The sequence below is a fragment of the Lonchura striata genome, chromosome 5 (genome assembly GCF_046129695.1).
Source record: "Lonchura striata isolate bLonStr1 chromosome 5, bLonStr1.mat, whole genome shotgun sequence".
Lineage (NCBI taxonomy): Eukaryota > Metazoa > Chordata > Aves > Passeriformes > Estrildidae > Lonchura > Lonchura striata.
Genome location: NC_134607.1, coordinates 34,269,124 through 34,287,502, shown reverse-complemented (window position 1 = coordinate 34,287,502; position 18,379 = coordinate 34,269,124). Strand labels below are relative to the sequence as shown.

The 18,379-nt window shown below is 37.4% G+C and overlaps 1 protein-coding gene across 1 annotated transcript in view; it reads right to left on the bottom strand.

Moving 5' to 3' along the window:
* Window positions 1–1,006: 1,006 nt before the first annotated feature.
* The window catches only part of ASZ1 (ankyrin repeat, SAM and basic leucine zipper domain containing 1), a 35,716-nt gene continuing 18,343 nt past the window's right edge, over window positions 1,007–18,379 (bottom strand). Inside the window, 7 exon segments of the mRNA XM_021553458.2 lie at window positions 1,007–1,159; window positions 2,938–3,051; window positions 3,422–3,527; window positions 8,651–8,763; window positions 13,663–13,719; window positions 14,082–14,157; window positions 17,057–17,169. Coding sequence (XP_021409133.2) covers window positions 1,007–1,159; window positions 2,938–3,051; window positions 3,422–3,527; window positions 8,651–8,763; window positions 13,663–13,719; window positions 14,082–14,157; window positions 17,057–17,169 — 732 coding nt within the window.

Genomic DNA, 18,379 nt, shown 5'->3' with positions numbered 1-18,379 from the left:
AGTAACAATGATTGGAATAGGACCCAAGTTTTTATCTTCTTACTAGTCTCCAGAGGGAAAACCAAAGGTTTAGACTCTAGAAAACATTCTGAAAACTCAGAAACCAAGTTTCACACACCCATTCAGATTTATGTTTTTTTGGACTCTCTTTGCTTAATTTTGAAAGAAAAATGTTCCTTCCAAAATATTCAGCATTTTTACAGATGTTTACTGAAATGTGCAAAAACAAATAGTTTGAATTCACTTACACCGACTTCCTTTTTTCCCAACATACCTGGTTTAGTAAGCAGATCAAAACCAGTTACAAATGTTTCACTGTGGGATTACAAACACTTTTTTAAGTGGAGAAATTATTAAAAAAAAATTTGTAGTGAAAGACCAGACAAAGAAAAACCAAGCTGTTATGCCTTCTAAATTGTCTGCATTCTTACAGCAAAGTACTACTATAATCCTTTTAATAGAAGTGCTGAAACTCTTAATAGATGCGAGTATCCCTAAGGAAGGAGATTTCAGGCATAATTTAAGTATCATAGTTCAATGGGAAATTACTTTTTAGACAAAATGCAACAAAATCTCCACAATTCTCTTGATTGTGAAAAGAAAAAAATAAGTGTATCTCTCTGCAAGAGAAAAGATCTTTATCAACACAAAATTGAAAGTGATAAATATTTTAAATCCTGCCAACTCCCAAAACACATCTGCAGTATAATTTTAAATACACACATGTAATATATAATCAGAATTTGTTTATATTCACCTCTGAACAGGTAAAAATAAAAAACCAAAACTAGTAATTAGTAACCAATAATCACAGTTTTATGCCAAAAAAAGAAAAGCAGCTTAGACAAGATTTTAGACCTACATTCTATAAAAACAATGAATTTCAAAATAAAACCCTAAGATGCTCTTAAGTAACTGTTTTAATTTTTAGTAACTTTATTTCTAGTTCAAAGTACATACAAACAAGATACAATTACTACAGATACGATGAGAAACAGCACTAAACTTAAATTCAGGTTCTCTTTGCTACTAATTTAATTACACACAAGAAAAAACCAAATCCAAGCAATGTTACCATTCCCATTTTTGTAAGTCTTTTTTCCAAGGTGGCTGCTTTTTCTGGAAGTTTCACTTGGTTAGGTTTATCCTTCTTTTCATACTGAGACAGATGTTAAATCCATGTAAAAAGTGCAAAAAAAAAAAAAAAGTTAGTGTGAAAGCTTCTTAAGTAGATTATAAAGTACCCAGTCATAAACATCTGTATGCAGCTAGGATTGATATTACTTCTTTCTCTGTCCTACTTAATTTGAAATAAATGTGTGTAAACGTTCATCTTATCTGATGTTCAATTATTCTGTAACCTATATAAGAAAAACAAACTGTTCATTTACAAACTTAATTACTATGGAGTAAACCACTACTATTATTATGTGCTACAAAAATCTAATAACAAAATAATTGAACTCTGACTATCTAATGTTTTAACTAGAACTTCTGCCATTTAATTACTAAAAGACCTGCTTCTTTAAAAAGGCAGTTAAATATGTAACAGATTCAACTTACTCAAAATTAAAGGGAGAGTGGAAAGTACCTAACAAGTGCCTTCTTAAATACATGTCAAACCTGAGTGGAGTCTTGTCATAAAGGACAGCAGGGTTACGTTCCCATTTCCTACCTTACTTTACAGTGTTTGGAAGGCCGTCTCATTTACTGTATTTTCAAAAATTATATGCTAAGACATGTACTGCTGGCAAAGTTTTGTCATGACTAAGCTTAGCAAACAGTACTGAAAACTTCAAGGGAAGCATTTTATGTAAGAGGTTTAACTGTTTCACTTACATTCACACGTTCATAACAAACGCTTGGGTGCTCTACATTCAAAAGTGCTCCATTATAGATAAAGTAGCACAAAAATGTCTTGTATTAAAGTATTCGTAAGTGAAATTCATAAAACATAACAGGATTTTAAAAATAAGGATTTGCATTTTTGAAGTAATTAGAAGGCTGTTTCACACTAGATACAAAGACACCATGCTTTGTCTCGACAGCTATAAAACCTTATGGACAGATAGTGAAGTGGCACTGAACTTGGAACCCTCCCAGCCCTTATAACTGGAGGCAAATATATACACAATTGATGATTGCATATGCAAAAAAATGAATAAATAGCTAGCAAGTTCTTTGCCACAGTCACTACCTCTTAATATTTATTTGGTGTTAAAGGATTTATTGGGAGAAGGCTGTTATATTGCTCAAAATTAACTTAAACTACAGGAAATTGCATTAGTAGCATTATACTCAAGGTCTGAGTTCCACATGGCTTCGTTCAGCAACAAATTCCTTTCTGACACTGATGCTCCATTTACCCTACCCCAGTGGCCGTTCATTTTACCAGCCTATTACTTAAAATGACCCCATCTGACAAGAGAGTGTCACTGTGTTGGCTTGAGAATGACTGATGTGGTGCTAACATCTAGCCTTGACCTCTCCCACCCTCTTCTTTTGTCACTCTCCAGAGTTATCTGGGATGCCTCCCATTCAATCCATAAAACCTTAGTATCTTCCTTGTGAGCCAATAATTCTAAACAAAAGATTCCTTAATTAAAAAGTAAGAGTCTATTCAGCATGGCCTCTATGCCACAGTGGCTGTCCAAGAACACAGGGATACATTCCAATTAATTCTTTCATGCAGCAGAAAGAAAAATGTAGATTATACTTTCTTTTGGAGATTCTCCACACTTCCGTGGAATATTAGAGATTATTTTTCTTTCTGTTCATGAAAAGGTGGAAGGGGGAGAGATTGATGCAATGTCCAAGCTAAGGCTAAATAGCTTTTGGCAGACCAAGGTATGAAACATTTCCCTGAGGGATGTCACATTTGAGGTTGCATCAGAAATTTGTACACAGTATTTAACAGCCTCACTCACACATACCCACCTCCACCACAAGGTCCTTCAGTTTGCCAACTTCTTCTCCCAACTTTTCAACACTGCAAATCACGTCTTTGCAGACTTCAGTATAACATTCAGTTGGTGCCCACTGTAGTATCATCTGTTAATAATTAGTTATTTGCCGTAATTACATAATGGTAGATTTTAATTTAGTATTCTACAGTTCATGTATCACAAAAGACAGTGCCAGAAAAGGTCTATAACTGCATTTATGTTGGGTTTAAATTGTATGATTTATGCACAATAAGCTACTACTCCCTAGCCACCTTTGTTGGAAACTTTTGTCACTTTAGCTGTATGGCCTAACTCTTTGAAATATATTATTTTTAAGAAGTGTCTTTTAGAGAAAGAGCATTGGACAGCTTCCTATAACTATGCAATAACCAAGATTATTGCTGAATATTCATAGTTTTTATTTCTTACAAGGTGGAATAATGCACTCTAAATCCAACTTCTTTTTGGTTGAGTACCTTGTGAGAATTTTTGAGGAAATGGTTATTCATGGTCTGCACAGGAATGATCAACTTACTACACTCTTTATTCAACTTCTGAAGAAAATTGAGCAATTCATCTTCACTAGGAAAAAAAAAAAAAAAAATTGTTATTTTTCAAATGCTGTAACTTGCAACCTGAATATCACATATAGATTTTCAACACTGGCTAGTGAGTTAGACATGCAGTTTCATAACATACAAAAAAAACAGTATCATTTTAAAATTGAGTAGATGTCAGACATTTAACATTTTAGCAAGTTGTTTGGGTTCTTTTTCCCCTTGTTTGTCCCATCCCCTCCCTCCAATGCCTTATTTTTGAAGGACAATATATCTGACCTGCACCTTACATTTTTGAGGTATATGTGAGAGAAAAAGTCTGGTTTGTACTTTGGAGCTAGAACTGAAATGACTAGGTTTAGGGTAACATAGTCTCCAACAGAGTTGAAGAAAATAAGAATTCAGTAATATTGGCTTGGCCCTTAGATCTGGAAACATATACTTGAGAGCCTAAAATATCTGGTATTATCTATTTTAAAGAAAATTTTTACTTGGTGCTCAAACACAAGCAGGAAGTTAATTCTCAAAATTAGTTTGACCCATGTCTCCAAGAAGTGGTGAGAAGGATAGAAAAAATTAAGAGATTATTTTTAGCTTTAAGTTTCTAGAGCTTCCACATGACACTGACTCAATTTTACTGGAATGTCAGAGAATTTTAGTCATAAGTCATGGTGCCAGCCAGAAACTTGTTGCTGCTCACAAAGAAGAGGGATAGAGGGCAAGGAAGATCATCCAATTGCTTTTACTGAGTGAGCTCTCAAAACTCTGAAACTCCTAAGAAGTGTCTGTATCTCCAGTAGGAAAGTTTCTGCTAACTCTAATCTGTTTGGGTCAATAATAGGCAGGGCCAAAACAAGAGACAATTCCAAGTTCCTACTGCAGAATTTCTTGTTCTGCAGATCCATAGGATCTGAATAAACTAACTCAGACTACACTCCTCCATTCCCTAGGCAATATGCTATTAAACCTAAATGCAACATACTCACAGCACTTGCTTCTTTCTTCTGAGGGCAAAAAGGTATCCACGAAATCTGTCTAACAGCTAAACTAAGCTACATGCCAATGTAGTGCATGTATCTAAATGGAGATGGAATTTAGGTCACTGAGTGTGACAGAGTGCTTTCCTTCAACTTTGGACACAGGATCATTAGTGAGTAAAATTTCTGCCACTGCTCAGGACATCTGTGATATGCTGAACGTTAAGACTTTAACATTTAAAACAGAAATATACAGAAGCGTTAATAGGTATGCCGGAGGTTTAAAACCAGTACTGGACACGGTTTTCATGAAAATGGAGAAGTACAAAAGCCTGTTGGTTTGTTTTTATAAAATAAACTACTGCTTGTTTCAGAACAATGTAACTGAACTAAGTATTTCAGGTAAAAAGCCGAAACACTAAGCATCTGGAGATAGTCTGAAAGCTTCTCCCATATTATCATAATCAAGTCATAATCATAAGTATTTTCTTCTACTTAGATTACTTTTTTGCTGGCACCTTTTGTATTTTATTACAAAGGAAATTATCTTTTGGAGTTCTGGAAGGATTCTTGGCAAATATAAACTATGTCATAGGCTTGAATTAGGGACGAGGGAAAAAAGAAAAACATTTATCATACTACTTCACTACACCATAGTTCTTTAAAAACTCCCCATTTTCATCAAATTTTATACCTGTTGCGATGACATGCTCTTCTATTTAGAAATGGAAATAACATATTCAAAAAATTATCAGTTTAAGAAAGAATTAATGGCTGTCAAAACATCAGTGGCTACACAGTGCTGGACACTTCATAAGTTTATAATCAATCAGTTCAAGATTTTCTACTATGTTAGTTTTTCTATGACTTAATGACTGATTCTCCTTCTCACAGAATGACTTTGAACAAGTGAGAAGTAAAATCTTTATATAATAGCATGTAAACATAGCCAAAGATTTTAGTCTAAAGGTCAGATGCCTAGAGTACGTTAAGCAATTTCCTAGAAAACTATGCAGTGCTTGCCACAACTGAAGTGCTGTCATATTTTGTGTACTTCAATCTTTAATTAATCAATTATTTTCTGCTTTTGAGAACTACATATGATCTAAACCCACACTATGCTAGGAATAAGATATGTCACTGGTGTGTGAGACTACATCAGATACTGTGTGGGTATTTCACTGTATTTGGCCGCACACAATGAATGGATAATTTTTTGTATTTCTCTACTTACTCCCTCTGTTCAAATTTTTAAGCTGCTCTGCTTGAATGTATGTACTAAACACTGTGGGACAATCTGAGAAAAGCATACACTTGAACATAAAAATTCCTTAAGCTTAAACTGGGCAAAGTCCCCTTAAACTGTAGGTTAGTTTTGCTTGCTGAAGAGTCAACATCCATTTCCAAAGGCACCCAGGAGATCCCTGGTCTACCACCTGAGCTCAGCAGCAATGCCTCTATTTTAATACAAATGGCTCAGATGCTGTTATCATACCAGTTTATATCCTCCTGCATGCTAAAAGTTTAGTTCTTCAGTCTGCAGCACATGTATACACATGCAGGATTCTCTTTTGAAAGTACACAGTTCTTTTGATGGAGAATTACAGAATCATAGAATATCTGGGTTGGAAGGGACCTTAAGATGATTTAGTTCCAATCCCTCTGCCATAGATAGGGACACCATCCACTAGACCAGCTTGCTCAAAGTCCCATCCAAACTAGCCTGGATCACTTGTATAAATAGGACATCCACAGCTTTTCTGGGCAACTTATTCTAATACCTCATTACCTTTACAGTAGAGAATTTCTTTCTTACATCTCATCTAAACCTGCCCTCCATCAATTTGAAGCCATTCCCCCTTGTCCTATCATTACATGCCCTTGTAAAAAGTCTTTCTCCAGCTCTCTGGTAGGCCCCTTTTAGGTCCTCTCTCCTCTCAGCCTGTCTTCATAGGACTGGTGCTCCAGCCCTCTTGTTCATCTTTGTGGCCCTCTTCGGAACTCCCTCCAGGCTGATGTCATTCTTACGCTGGGGGTCTTGGAGCTGGTTGCAGTAGTCCAGGTGGAGTATCATGAGAGTAGATAGGGAGCATCCCGTCTCAATCTGCTGGCCACTCCTCTTTTGATGCAGCCCAGGATACAACTGGCCTTCTGAGCTGCAAGTGCACATTTGTTGGGTCATGTAGAGCTTCTTCCAGGAGCTGAATCTGATGATCCTTGTGGGTCCTTCCAGCTCAGGATATTCTGTGTTTCTGTAATGCTCATCAACCAACACTCCCAAGTCCATCTCCTCAGGGCTGCTCTCAATCCACTCTGTCCAGCTTGTACTTGTTCTTGGGATTGTCCTGACCCAGGACACTTATACTTGGCCTTACTGAATTTCATGCACCCATCACTCAGTGCTGTCAAGGTCTGCCCTTCCCTCCAACAGACCACACAGCTCTGTGTCATTGGTACACATACTGAGGGTGTACTCAATCCAAGTCTCCATGTCTCCAGCAGAGATGTTAAACAGTACCAGCCCCAACACCAACCCCTGAGGATTGTCACTTTTTAGTAGTCTTCAGCTGGACATTGAGCTGTTGCCGACAACTCTTGCCCAGTGTGAATATCCAGCCAATTCCTTATCTCTGATGGGTCTCTGAATGAAATCTCCTCACAGACCAGAAGAAACATCAAAGTCCTCTATCAGGACACGAACTCCCTGCTCTTCCAGACCATTTCAGCTGTTCAAGAGCTTCCTCAAATGCATTGTCCATCATCCCAAGTCCGACAGCTCAAACTTTGTATTGTGATGCAAAAACATTCCTCAAGCAGGCCACAAAGTCTCTTTTTCATAAACACAGTAATGGGTAAAGATACCAGCACTGGGAGCAAGCAGTGTATGAATGGTTGGTTGGGAGTGGAATGCATACTGGACAGCCTCATGAACTGGGACTTTAAAGAAAACACTATGGCAGGATGACATCATGAAATGACTGCTAATGCACAGTGTCAGTGCAATTCAGTTTCCTCCAAAGCATAGAGACATATACAGATTGAATATGAATCCAAGCATATTCTTTTGGCCCATGAACAACATAACTAACAGGGACTCTAACCTTACATAATTTAAGTAGTACAGACAGCTCTCCCCAGTATTTTGGAGAGGGAAGGGATATCTATGAGAGTACCACCACAGCTGTCAGATTGCTAGTCAAGAGGGAAATACAAACACTTCAAAGAGGAACTGAACCTTTACTACCTAATCCATTTTTAGTAACTATACTTCTGTAAGTTGGAGAACTAGGAATAGGAAAGATATGAGCATGGAATTTAAATTGAGGTCTAGGTGTGTCTTCCAGGAAAAAAAAAAAAAAAAAAAGAGATTTTAGAAATCTTAAGGCTCCCTTGTACTTACTATATGCTTCATTTTCATTTTGTGCTGGATGTGGAGTGCTCTAGCAGAGCATGGGGAACTTATTAAGTTTAATAAGGTTGCTAAGGAATGTATCTCTCAGCTTGGGCCTGGCTTCTATGGTACTGCACAGACTATATATACTAGAAGCATGAGAGGTGTTGCAGAGCTGACGCCTTAATACTATAATGGGAAAAAGTACCAAGTTGGAATGGGAGTCTGAAAGAGTAACACTTTCTGAAAAAAATTTCCTTATAAAGCTACTGTTATATATAATCTATGATAAGGAAAATAGCTTCTAAACTTCTTAATTGGTAAGATAAAAAAAGGAGATATTTTAGAAGTCAGTTAAAACTGCTTCTAATGGAAGAGAAAAACAATGATGTCTTAGTGAAAAAATATGGAATCTAAACAGAAGTAGCATTTATGATTTAAGATACACATGTACAATATATTATTTTACAAGTTGAAAATTAAAGGCCTATGCAGAAGTTATACGCATCTCTCCCTCCGACAATTTTTTTACAGCATCTTAAAATCAGACAGATTTGACTGGAAGACTAACAGAGCCTACCTTGTCTGAGCTCCCAACCATCTTTGTGCAAAACACAACCACCACCAGCTCTCATTATCTACTAAGTTGCATATTCTCATGAATGTTATGCATTAAGGGTAAGGTGTGAAACAATTTTACCTCTGAGCCACAGAAAATAACACAGTCACCTTTATATTGTTAACGTTTCACTTCCACTTCCTTAGATATACTGTTAATACCTCAATTCCAGCTTCATAATTTCAGAGATGTCTTCAAATTTTTTTTCTTCCACTTGTAGATCGTTAATAGCATCTAGGAGTTTCTGTTGATCTCCAGGATTTGTAATGCCAATCTTAAATGTAAAGAGTAATTTCAAATATGATTTACATTTAAACTTACTAGACATAACATTACAGTAATACATTTCACTAGATTCTAAATATTAAGATTTAAAAGAAATTCTTTTTAAGTTATTGCAACCAGCTAAAATGTATGTAAGTGACAAAGGAAAAAATAAAACCACAGAAAATATTCAATGATGCAGAACAAAATGACAAGAGATGAGGAAGTGATGAACTGAAATTGCACAGGATACTCTGTGTAATCTGTTAGTGTTTATTAAAATCTGTTTAGGGTTTATTAAAAAAATAATAGCAGCTTGCCTAAGTACCCCTGTCTTGTCAGGATGTTAGGCTTTCCATTTCAGAATTATCCGAATCATCTCTGACAGCAAGATAACAAATCATCGTGATGGTGATACAGCATTAACTCAGAAAGAGTGGAAATTATCAAATCAACATCAGATGGTGAATTTTAGAGGAAAACAAAAAAGATACATAGCATGTAACAGATTCTCTAAGTGATGCCTGGAGCAGAAAACACTGGCAGCTGTGCTATCCATCAAGTATTTCGGATTAAATTTTAAACCATATTTAAATCCTAGACTGAGAGTTTTCTTGCAGAACACTTAATGAAAAAAAAAAACAACAGTTTATTTGTTAAAAAATAAATGCTGTTGTGGCACATTCAGTATTTCCCTTGCTCATCTGACAGGCTGCTGTGCAACACAGGACTTCTAATGCTAGCAGCCCTAACATGCTCCTGGCACACAACCAGAAAACCTCTTAACTTTGCTACTAAGGCACCAACTGAGTACCTGACTCAACAGGAATAGACCAATCCTGCATTTGAGACTGCAAGGATCTCAGTCTCCAAACCTAGACTATATGGGACCCTCACTGATATTCTGTGGACTTGAAGTTACCTTCTGCACCCTCAGAAATCTGCAAGATGTTAGTGTTTGCAGTCTCCCAGATTTCTGTCAGAAAGAATTTTGAATGAACAGCTGATAACCTACATCAGATCAACAGTCTAGGGAAGAGATCGTGCCTAGGGAAAGGCTTGCTTTTTTCTGACATCCAGTGTTATGAGACTCATTGTTCATTGGGACTGTATAAAACTGTCCTTTAGATTCTCCACCAATTAGAACTAAAAAATAATTATGGACTCAAAAGTGCACCTTTAAATATATCAAAACCATGTTAAGTTTATAGACAAGTAAGTATTTCAGTAATAAAAAATCCCAACAAGATTAATTGGGAATTTAACTACAGGTGTCAAGAACTTTTGAACAGGTTTCCATTCATTCCTAAATGAATTATACTGAAGTCTTTTCAGCAAATATCCCTAGCAGCCTTAAGATAGAAAAATCTGAGTTTTGTATGAATAATCTGCTTCATCTGTGTTGAGCTGTAAGTTTGCTCAATTCATCAGTTTTCAGGTTTGCCCTGTGGAGCCCTTTCTGGTATGAACTAATATTTTCTTAAGGCTTACAAAGCATTACAGCAGTCATTTTATCATGAATAAGTCAGCAGATTTCTACAAAAGCAGTTATTCTTGAGGAATTAAAACTATCTTGCTTAAAGCAGGATCTATTGTGAAGACTGCCTTTGCTTTTGACTCCACCTTCTCATTCTTGAAACCAGCAAATCAGGAAGCAGCTTTCTGACCAGCATATCAGGAATATGTACTTTGTTCCCCTAGAAATAAAACATCATTTTGTTCTTCTGCAAAAGGATCACTGAGCACAACCATGTATTTCTCAGGAAAATATTTTGCAGGAAGTAAAGAATGTGATAAATGTCACTATAGATAAAGCCTTCTACCACCACACTGATTCTGCATTTAGTGGTAAAAGGTGCAGAACTTAGAGACAGAAGGTTGATAGATCAATCCAAACTACTTCCCATTTACTAGATCATCTTTGCAACAACATGAAGTGACCCAGAACCTGACTGTTCATGCAGTAATGAATACATGGAACAACCACAGTGCAATAAGCCCTTCTCGATGGATAAGTGAATTTTTAAGTCGGTGTTGGTTCACTTGTGTTCCACAGTCCAAATTATCCAAGTATTATTGTGAAGTGGCCATGTTTAAGAATGTGCAAGTGCTGTACAATGATTTACTCATATCTGTAAAAGAGACTATATGCACTCTCAATTTTAGCCAGATCAACTCTAGGAACATCTATTTTATTCTTTGCTTAAATACATACAAGGCAGCCCTTCAAAATCCAAGCCCCAAGTCACTCCAGCATGAATATGACAAGAGGTGAATAAGATAGCCTCAACACATGAAAGATGACACACTGCACAGATAAAACCAGTGAAGCTATGCACAAACTCTTACATCAATGCCACTTTGCCCAAGTAACCACTAATTTTAATAATCTGACACATTTCTGTCAAATATTAAATGCTTTCACCAGAGAGAGTGGGGGCAGAGGAATGAGTCCTGGACCTGTGATATAAAAGCACACAGACCAGATAATTATCCAATTATGTAGTTAAAGTTCTAGATTATAATTTGAATTTTGATGTATCAAGTTTTCATTACACAGTCTCAAATCCAAAACAAGACACAAATTTCTCTTATTCTAAATTAAATAAAATGTAAGAAAGAAACCTTTTTAGTCCTAAATGGATCCAGAAGAGAAATTGCTTCTGTTGCTATCTTATCAGAAACATGCTTAAAATAAAATAAAAAAATGTGTCATAAGTACTGTAGACAAATCCTCCAAATGTTGAAAAAACATGTCCCCGTATATTGAACATGTTTTTCCAGAACAGAATAGTTTATAAGCGTAAGGAATGTAAGGATTTCAGCTTGAAAGACTCATTGTTTAGGCTCTGTAGCAGAATACAGATAAAGTTATTTACAGAGAAAATATCTTCCTATATTGTTTGATGGAGGAAAGCTTATCATGTTAATGACAGGATTTCTCCCCAGTTCTCTGGATACAAAGCAGCTTGGTTCAGAGGCATCCATCAAAGGTCATCATTAATCTTTGTAGTAATAAGATCCAGGCTGTTTAAAACAGCTGGCTGTTAGTTGAAAGTCTGCCATCACAGTAAAAACTTTCAACTCTGAAGTTACAAGGAAACAGATTAGATTTGTTCTATCAGCAGCGTGGGGAGAAACCGTTAGCAGAGCTCTAAAACAAGACTGCATGAAGAATTTTGGATAACTTATGAAGAGCTAATAAGCTAGGAGTGTTATGCCATTTTTTAACTTCTCAACTGAAGACCCACTAATTAAATTTATGTCCATTGACAAAGCATGACTTATTTTTCAGGAACTGTTTCCTGCTGTTTCAAAGTTAACAGACAAAGCAATTCAATTCTTACGGATATTATCTTCCTGTATAGAACCAGCTGATCCCTGTAGTTATTTCAGTTTGTTTAAAGCCTTTTTGCTTTTATAATAGTGAGCTTTGAACAATTTAGGACACTGAAACAACAGGTAAAATTTTGAGTGAAATTACACCTCTTTGGAGAGGGAACCATAAAGCTTAGCTGTTCACTGAAGTCTACAATTCTCTCCTCTTCCCACAATGTTCCCTGCACAAAAACAGGTAGTAACTACAATACCTACTACAAAAGCAAGTGATCAGTATGATCATACACTCAGACAGATTTACAGTTTAATGCAATCATGCCCAACACAGCAGATCATACGGTAGTGAGAAGAAATCCACAAGAATCTCCCTAAAGGACAAAACTACTATCAACAGGGGCTTTAGAGTTCTAAAAATCACAGGACACCAGAATGTTGTCCAATGATCCTGAGGCTTCAGAAAAGCAGTTACATCACAACACACTGGCATGTCTTCCAATATTTTGCCCTAGATGAACTCTTAAAAGTGCCTTCATTGACAAAGCTCCCTATATGAACACCCCCTGAGAATACAGAATTACTTTGTGAGTTCTGTCAGAAAAATTAACTACTCAGTTACAAGACAAAACATCAAGCAAAACAATCCTTGTTGACATCCACTCTAAAGGAATACAATGTTGGATCCAACTACCAGAACACACACCTCTTTGGTACCAGGATTAGGAGGAAAAAAGCTGACACTAAGGACATGGCTAGCTCCAGTACAGTCCTTACTGGACAGGAAGCAGTCTTGAAGCAGCTGTTTTTACAAAGTGTCTTTGGAATCCCAGACCAGAGACTCCGAAGTTCTCCAGTACAGAATGCTCAGAAGAATCCTGCAGCTTGAAGTACTTACATTGTTCCAATGAGGCTCCTATAATTGAATTTTATTACAGTATCCTCCAGTAAACACAAAAAGTCCTTTCACTTCCTACAGGAAAAATTCCAGCAAGAATAAAGAAAAGCAACCACCACATCTCAGCTGAGAACTGAAGCCTTATAATAATGCATCATTTAGTCAAAAGACCAACCTTTGCAAACAGCAAAAGACCAACCTTCCCAGATGCAGTAAACTTTAAGAAACAAAATCTTGTCTTTTCTCCCTTTTTTGGGATAAGATTTTACAAACCTGTTTGGGGTACAAGATTCTACAATTTAAGCAATTTTAATGTAAGAGAGCTCCTCTTTCTCCAGCAAAAATTACCACCTCACAAAGGAGGACCACATCTAAAGTAGCTGTTCAGTATTATCTGCTGTTTATCGTAGCACTGACTTCCCCTTCAGAAAATCTAAAAATGGTAACAACTAACATTTAAGCTAGAACTATTTCCTACTCATCCCCAATCACTCATTTTTCTGTGAGATTACATACTTCAGAAAAAGCCTGTCTATATTCACATTAAAATTCAAGCAGTTGCAGAAGATGCTGAAAGAATTCTTGCAAGGTTGGACATTTATGATGAGAAGGTAAGACATAAAAAAACATTCTAAAAAGGGGACAAAATAAAATTAAATTCTAAAGTAGTAAACTGACCTGTATTAAGTCATCTTTTTGCATGGTCAGAAGTTGTCTTAAAGCAATATCTTGTTCCTGTATAAAACAAAAGGGTTTCTGCCATCAAAAAGAATCTCAGAATAAAACAGTTTCAACTTCATTTTCTTCCCTGTTTTACTTCTGTTTCCAGGAACAAAACCAGCTACCAAACACCATTATTGAAGCAATGAAAGATCTGTCTAGTTTAGAACCATCAAATGTTGTGACTAATCAACACATAATCAAAAAATCCAGTTTAGTTCACTGCAGTTTAATTTCTCATTTTATATAAAAATTATGTTTAACAAATTTATTGTAATTAATATATTAATGGTAATATAACTTTTTTTTTTAAATGCAGTAGGTGCATTTTGCTTTCACAGATTACTTCACAGGTAGCAAATACACCACAAAATTACCTGCAATAATCCTCTAATGTGTTCTAGACCAAGACCATGTAAAAACACTTCCATGTCATGAAAAGTTGAATAGGAACTGTAAAGATAATTAATGAGATTGACATTAGAAACAGTGGGTAAAAAAAGAGAGAGAAAAAAAAAAAAAAAGACATCCATAACAAAATGTTACAGAAAAGCTCCCCAGACATAGCACTGGGGAGGAACCTGAAGTTTGCGTACACCTGCTGATGACAGAAGTACCTTATACAACTTAATATATAAAAAAAAATTTAGATGTCTTTTCTGTCTAATAAGTTAAATTGGGCCAAAAGGGGATGACTTTTGTACATAAAGGTAATTTTAAGTTACAAAACATTCCATATGAATATTAAATTTGGGTCACAAAACCTGAAAAATATGGAAGTGGGGTTAAGGAAGGTAACTATCTATTCTTATCAGATAATATTCATAGTAATTGGAGTCAATGCACAACTGGTACCCATTCCATTCCAGTTAAGCCAAAAAAGTTACCAAGAAAACAGGGCTGTCTGTAATTAAAAATGGTGGAAATTACTCCATCAAGAAACTTGCCAGAAGACAACTGTTCAGAAGGTAGACTGAGAGAGTAGTTAACACTGAACTGTAGGTTCAGAGTTTAACATTTATAAACTAATATAAAATATCAATTTTGACTGATACTCTACCAAGGGATATAAAAGTATAAGAGGAAAAATAACTAAACAGCTTTCAATGATTAGATGAACTGTAATCTAAAGAATTGAACAGAATAGCAAATCCTACAAAATCCTGAAAGGACTACTGCATTTGCTACAATGAATCTTTTGCCAAAATCCTGAGTTATGAAATACTTTGCTCTTATTGTAGGGCCTGAAATTAAGGTCTGCCTCTTCTTCCCCTCAAAGACTGAAGGAGCATCTTGAGTGCCATCACATGGCATGTGCCGGACAGCCAGGGACTCAGGCCCAGCCAGCATGGGTTTAGGAGATGTGTCCTGCTAGACCAACATGACCTCCTTTTTAGATAAGGTGACTCACCTAGCAGATGAGGGAAAGGTTGTGGATGTTGCCTATCTGGACTTCTGTAAAGCTTCCAATACTGCCTTCCACAGCATTCTCCTGGAGAAGCTGTCAGCCCACTGGGTTAAAAACTGGCTGCATGCCCAGGCTCAGAGAGTGGTGGCAAATGGAGTTACATCCATTGGTGGCCAGTCACTGGTGGTATTCCCCAGGACTGTTGGGGCCAGTCCTGTTTAATAGTTTATTAATGATCACGATGAGGGCATCAAGGGTATCTTGGGTAAGTTCACACATGACACAAACAGGGTGAGAATGTTGATCTGATGGAGGTTACAAGGCTCTGCAGAGGGATCTGGACAGGCTGGATCAATGGGAAAAGACCAGTTGCATCACGTTCAATAAGGCAAAGTGTTGCGTGTTGCCCTTTGGTCTTAACAATCCCATGCAATGCAACAGGCTGGGGGAAGAGAGTCTGGAAGCCAGCCCAGCAGAAAATGACTTTGGGGTGCTCAGTGACAGCTGAACATGAGCCAGCGTGTGTCCAGGTGTCCAAAAAGGCCAATAGCATCCTAGCTTGGATCAGAAATTGTGTGGCCAGAATGACTAGGGAAAAGATTGTACCCCTACATCCAGCACTGGTGAGGCCACACCTCAAGTTCTGTATCCAGTTCTGGGTGTCTCACTACAAGAAAGACATTGAGGGGCTGGAGCATGTCCAGAGAAGGGCAACAGAGGTGGTGAAGGGTCTAGAAAGTGAGTTTTATGAGGAGTGGCTGATGGGATTCTTTAGCATGGGGAAAAGGTGGCTCAGGGGAGACTCTATAGCTGCCTGAAAGGAGGCTGTAGCCAGGTGGGGGTTGGCCTCTTCTCCCAGGCAACTAGCAACAAAATGAGAGCTGACACAGGGGAGGTCCAGGCAGGACATCAGGAGGAATTTCTTCACTAAAAGAGTGGTGAAGCATTGGAACAGGCTGCCCAGGGAGGTGGCTGAGTCACCATCCCTAGAACAGTGTAAGAAATGACTGGACATGGTGCTTAGTATTAAGGTTTAGTTGTCATGGTGGTGTTCAGTCAAGGGTAGGCCTCTATGGAGGTGTTTTCCAGCCTAAATGATTTTAGGAGTCTAAAAACAGAATTTGGTGAGGCTTTGCCTGAACTACTCTGAGACTACCTCACTGTGAACTGCTACCCTCTGAACTGCCAGCAGCCCATCAGCCTAATGCTACAAAACTAGAGCATTCCAAATTCAGCAGGACTGGCTGAGCAGGGGCAATCTGACCAATCAGAACAGACTACGGGCACTGCAAGCTGTCTTTTTAAGACCACGCAGCTCAAGCTGAAGGATGCAAGCAGATAGTTTGCTGAGGACTTCTTAGCCAAGTTCTTGTACAAAATCATATCAGAAATCTCGGAAGTTGCTGAAACAGGTGCTGATTTCAGGCATAGGGCACCTTCAAGCCTCAGGGGAACACTCTGCCAGAACTTCCAGAGCTTAACTAGTGTTCATACTTAATGTTGATTCAAGATTCAATTCTCCAATTGATTCAAGAAAAAATAAAAGGGCATAGCTCTTCTTGGCAGCAATGAAACTGAACATAGGCATTCAGTGAAAGCATCAAAAAATTAACATCAAATGAAGAAAAGTATAAAATAAGTAGTATGCAACAGGGGAGCATACAAATTTAACAGAGCAAAAATAGACTAAAGTGACATTGGACCCTGGCACTCCTACACTTTATACTAAATGAGAGGAAAGAAAAATTCAGAGCATGCTCTTTGTTTATATTGCCAAGGAACTTTGCAATCTTGAAAAACTGATAGTACATTAATATACTTACTGTAGACTCTTGGCAGCACTCCAAGAAAGACACATTATCAGAACAACTTAATCATTGATATGAACAAATACAATCTCTTAAGAATGTTTATAAGCTAAAATTACACTACAACTGTATTTACCCAACACTGTGGTCAGAGACAGCTGTCAGAAATTTGCAGATAGCCTCTTGCTCAACTGTTTTCTGGTATCTCCCTTGCAAGTGATTTGCAGCCAGTGAGAGCAAACTAAATATCTGGAACAGTCAAAATGAATTAATTACTATTACAACTCAAAATGTATAAAAAATACATGGGAGTAAGATTACAATCAATTACTACTTACAGGGAATATGGAACATCTGCCACTACTCTAAAGCATACGTCTAAAATGAGAAGACTAAACAAAGAGTTTACCAAGAGCGTTTCCGAATCAACCACATTCCAGCACAGTGATGAACATGGAGCACAGTGGTGTCTATCATATGGCCTAAAAAAACATCTGCCACTACAGAAAAAGCCAAACACCAACATAGTATTTTTTGGTGCTTGTAGACAAGAATTCTACATACTCAATACAGTAAGTTCTCTAAAGAGCAAACGGCATATGGCTTTTTTAACATCTCCACTTCCATTGCATATATAAACATAAGATTTATCAATTTGCAACTGACAATATAAGTTAACTATATCTGACAGACAGGGGTTCTTTTAACTGATTAAAGAAGAAGCCTTCTGGTAGACATCACCACCCAGTAGCGATGGATTGCAGACATTGAACTGCCTCTGTGTGGGTTTTGAGATAGTTACAAGAAAATTCAGCAAAACAAGTAGAACCTCAAGTAAGCTAAAAGAATGGTGAAACCACTTTCCTGGAATTTAAAACTGGACTGGCCAGTTTTATACACATATACAAGCATATGAGTTGATCCTGGCTGGAAAATAAGTCCCTACTGAGGCTAGCAGGATGGGGGAGAATGAGAAGGGTAAAAGTGAGAAAACTTTTCATGGGCTGAAACAGTACAATTTGATACATGAAGGGGAACAAAAAAAAAACAAACCCAAAAGCTAAGTGATGCAAAAGCAGGCACTTACCACCTCCCACCAGCAGACCAATGCCCAGCCACTCTCCAATTTTATTGCTGAGCATGATGTTATAGGGCATGGAATTCCCTTGTGTCAGCTTGAGTGAGCAGCCTAGGGCTGTGCCCCCTCCCAGCCTCTTGCTCACTCTCAGCCTACTCGCTAGAGATGGGGAGCAGAGTGAGAAACAAAGGTGGCCTTGATTCTGCACAAACCCAGCTAAGCAACAGCTAAAACACTGGTGTGTTATCAACCCTGTTTGGGTCACAGTCATAAAACACAGCACCATACAGGCTGTTTGGAAGAAAAATAACTCCCAATCAAAACCAAAATAGTACAATAGAAAAATATTTTCCCTCCCAGAAACAGTTTCTGCAGATCTGT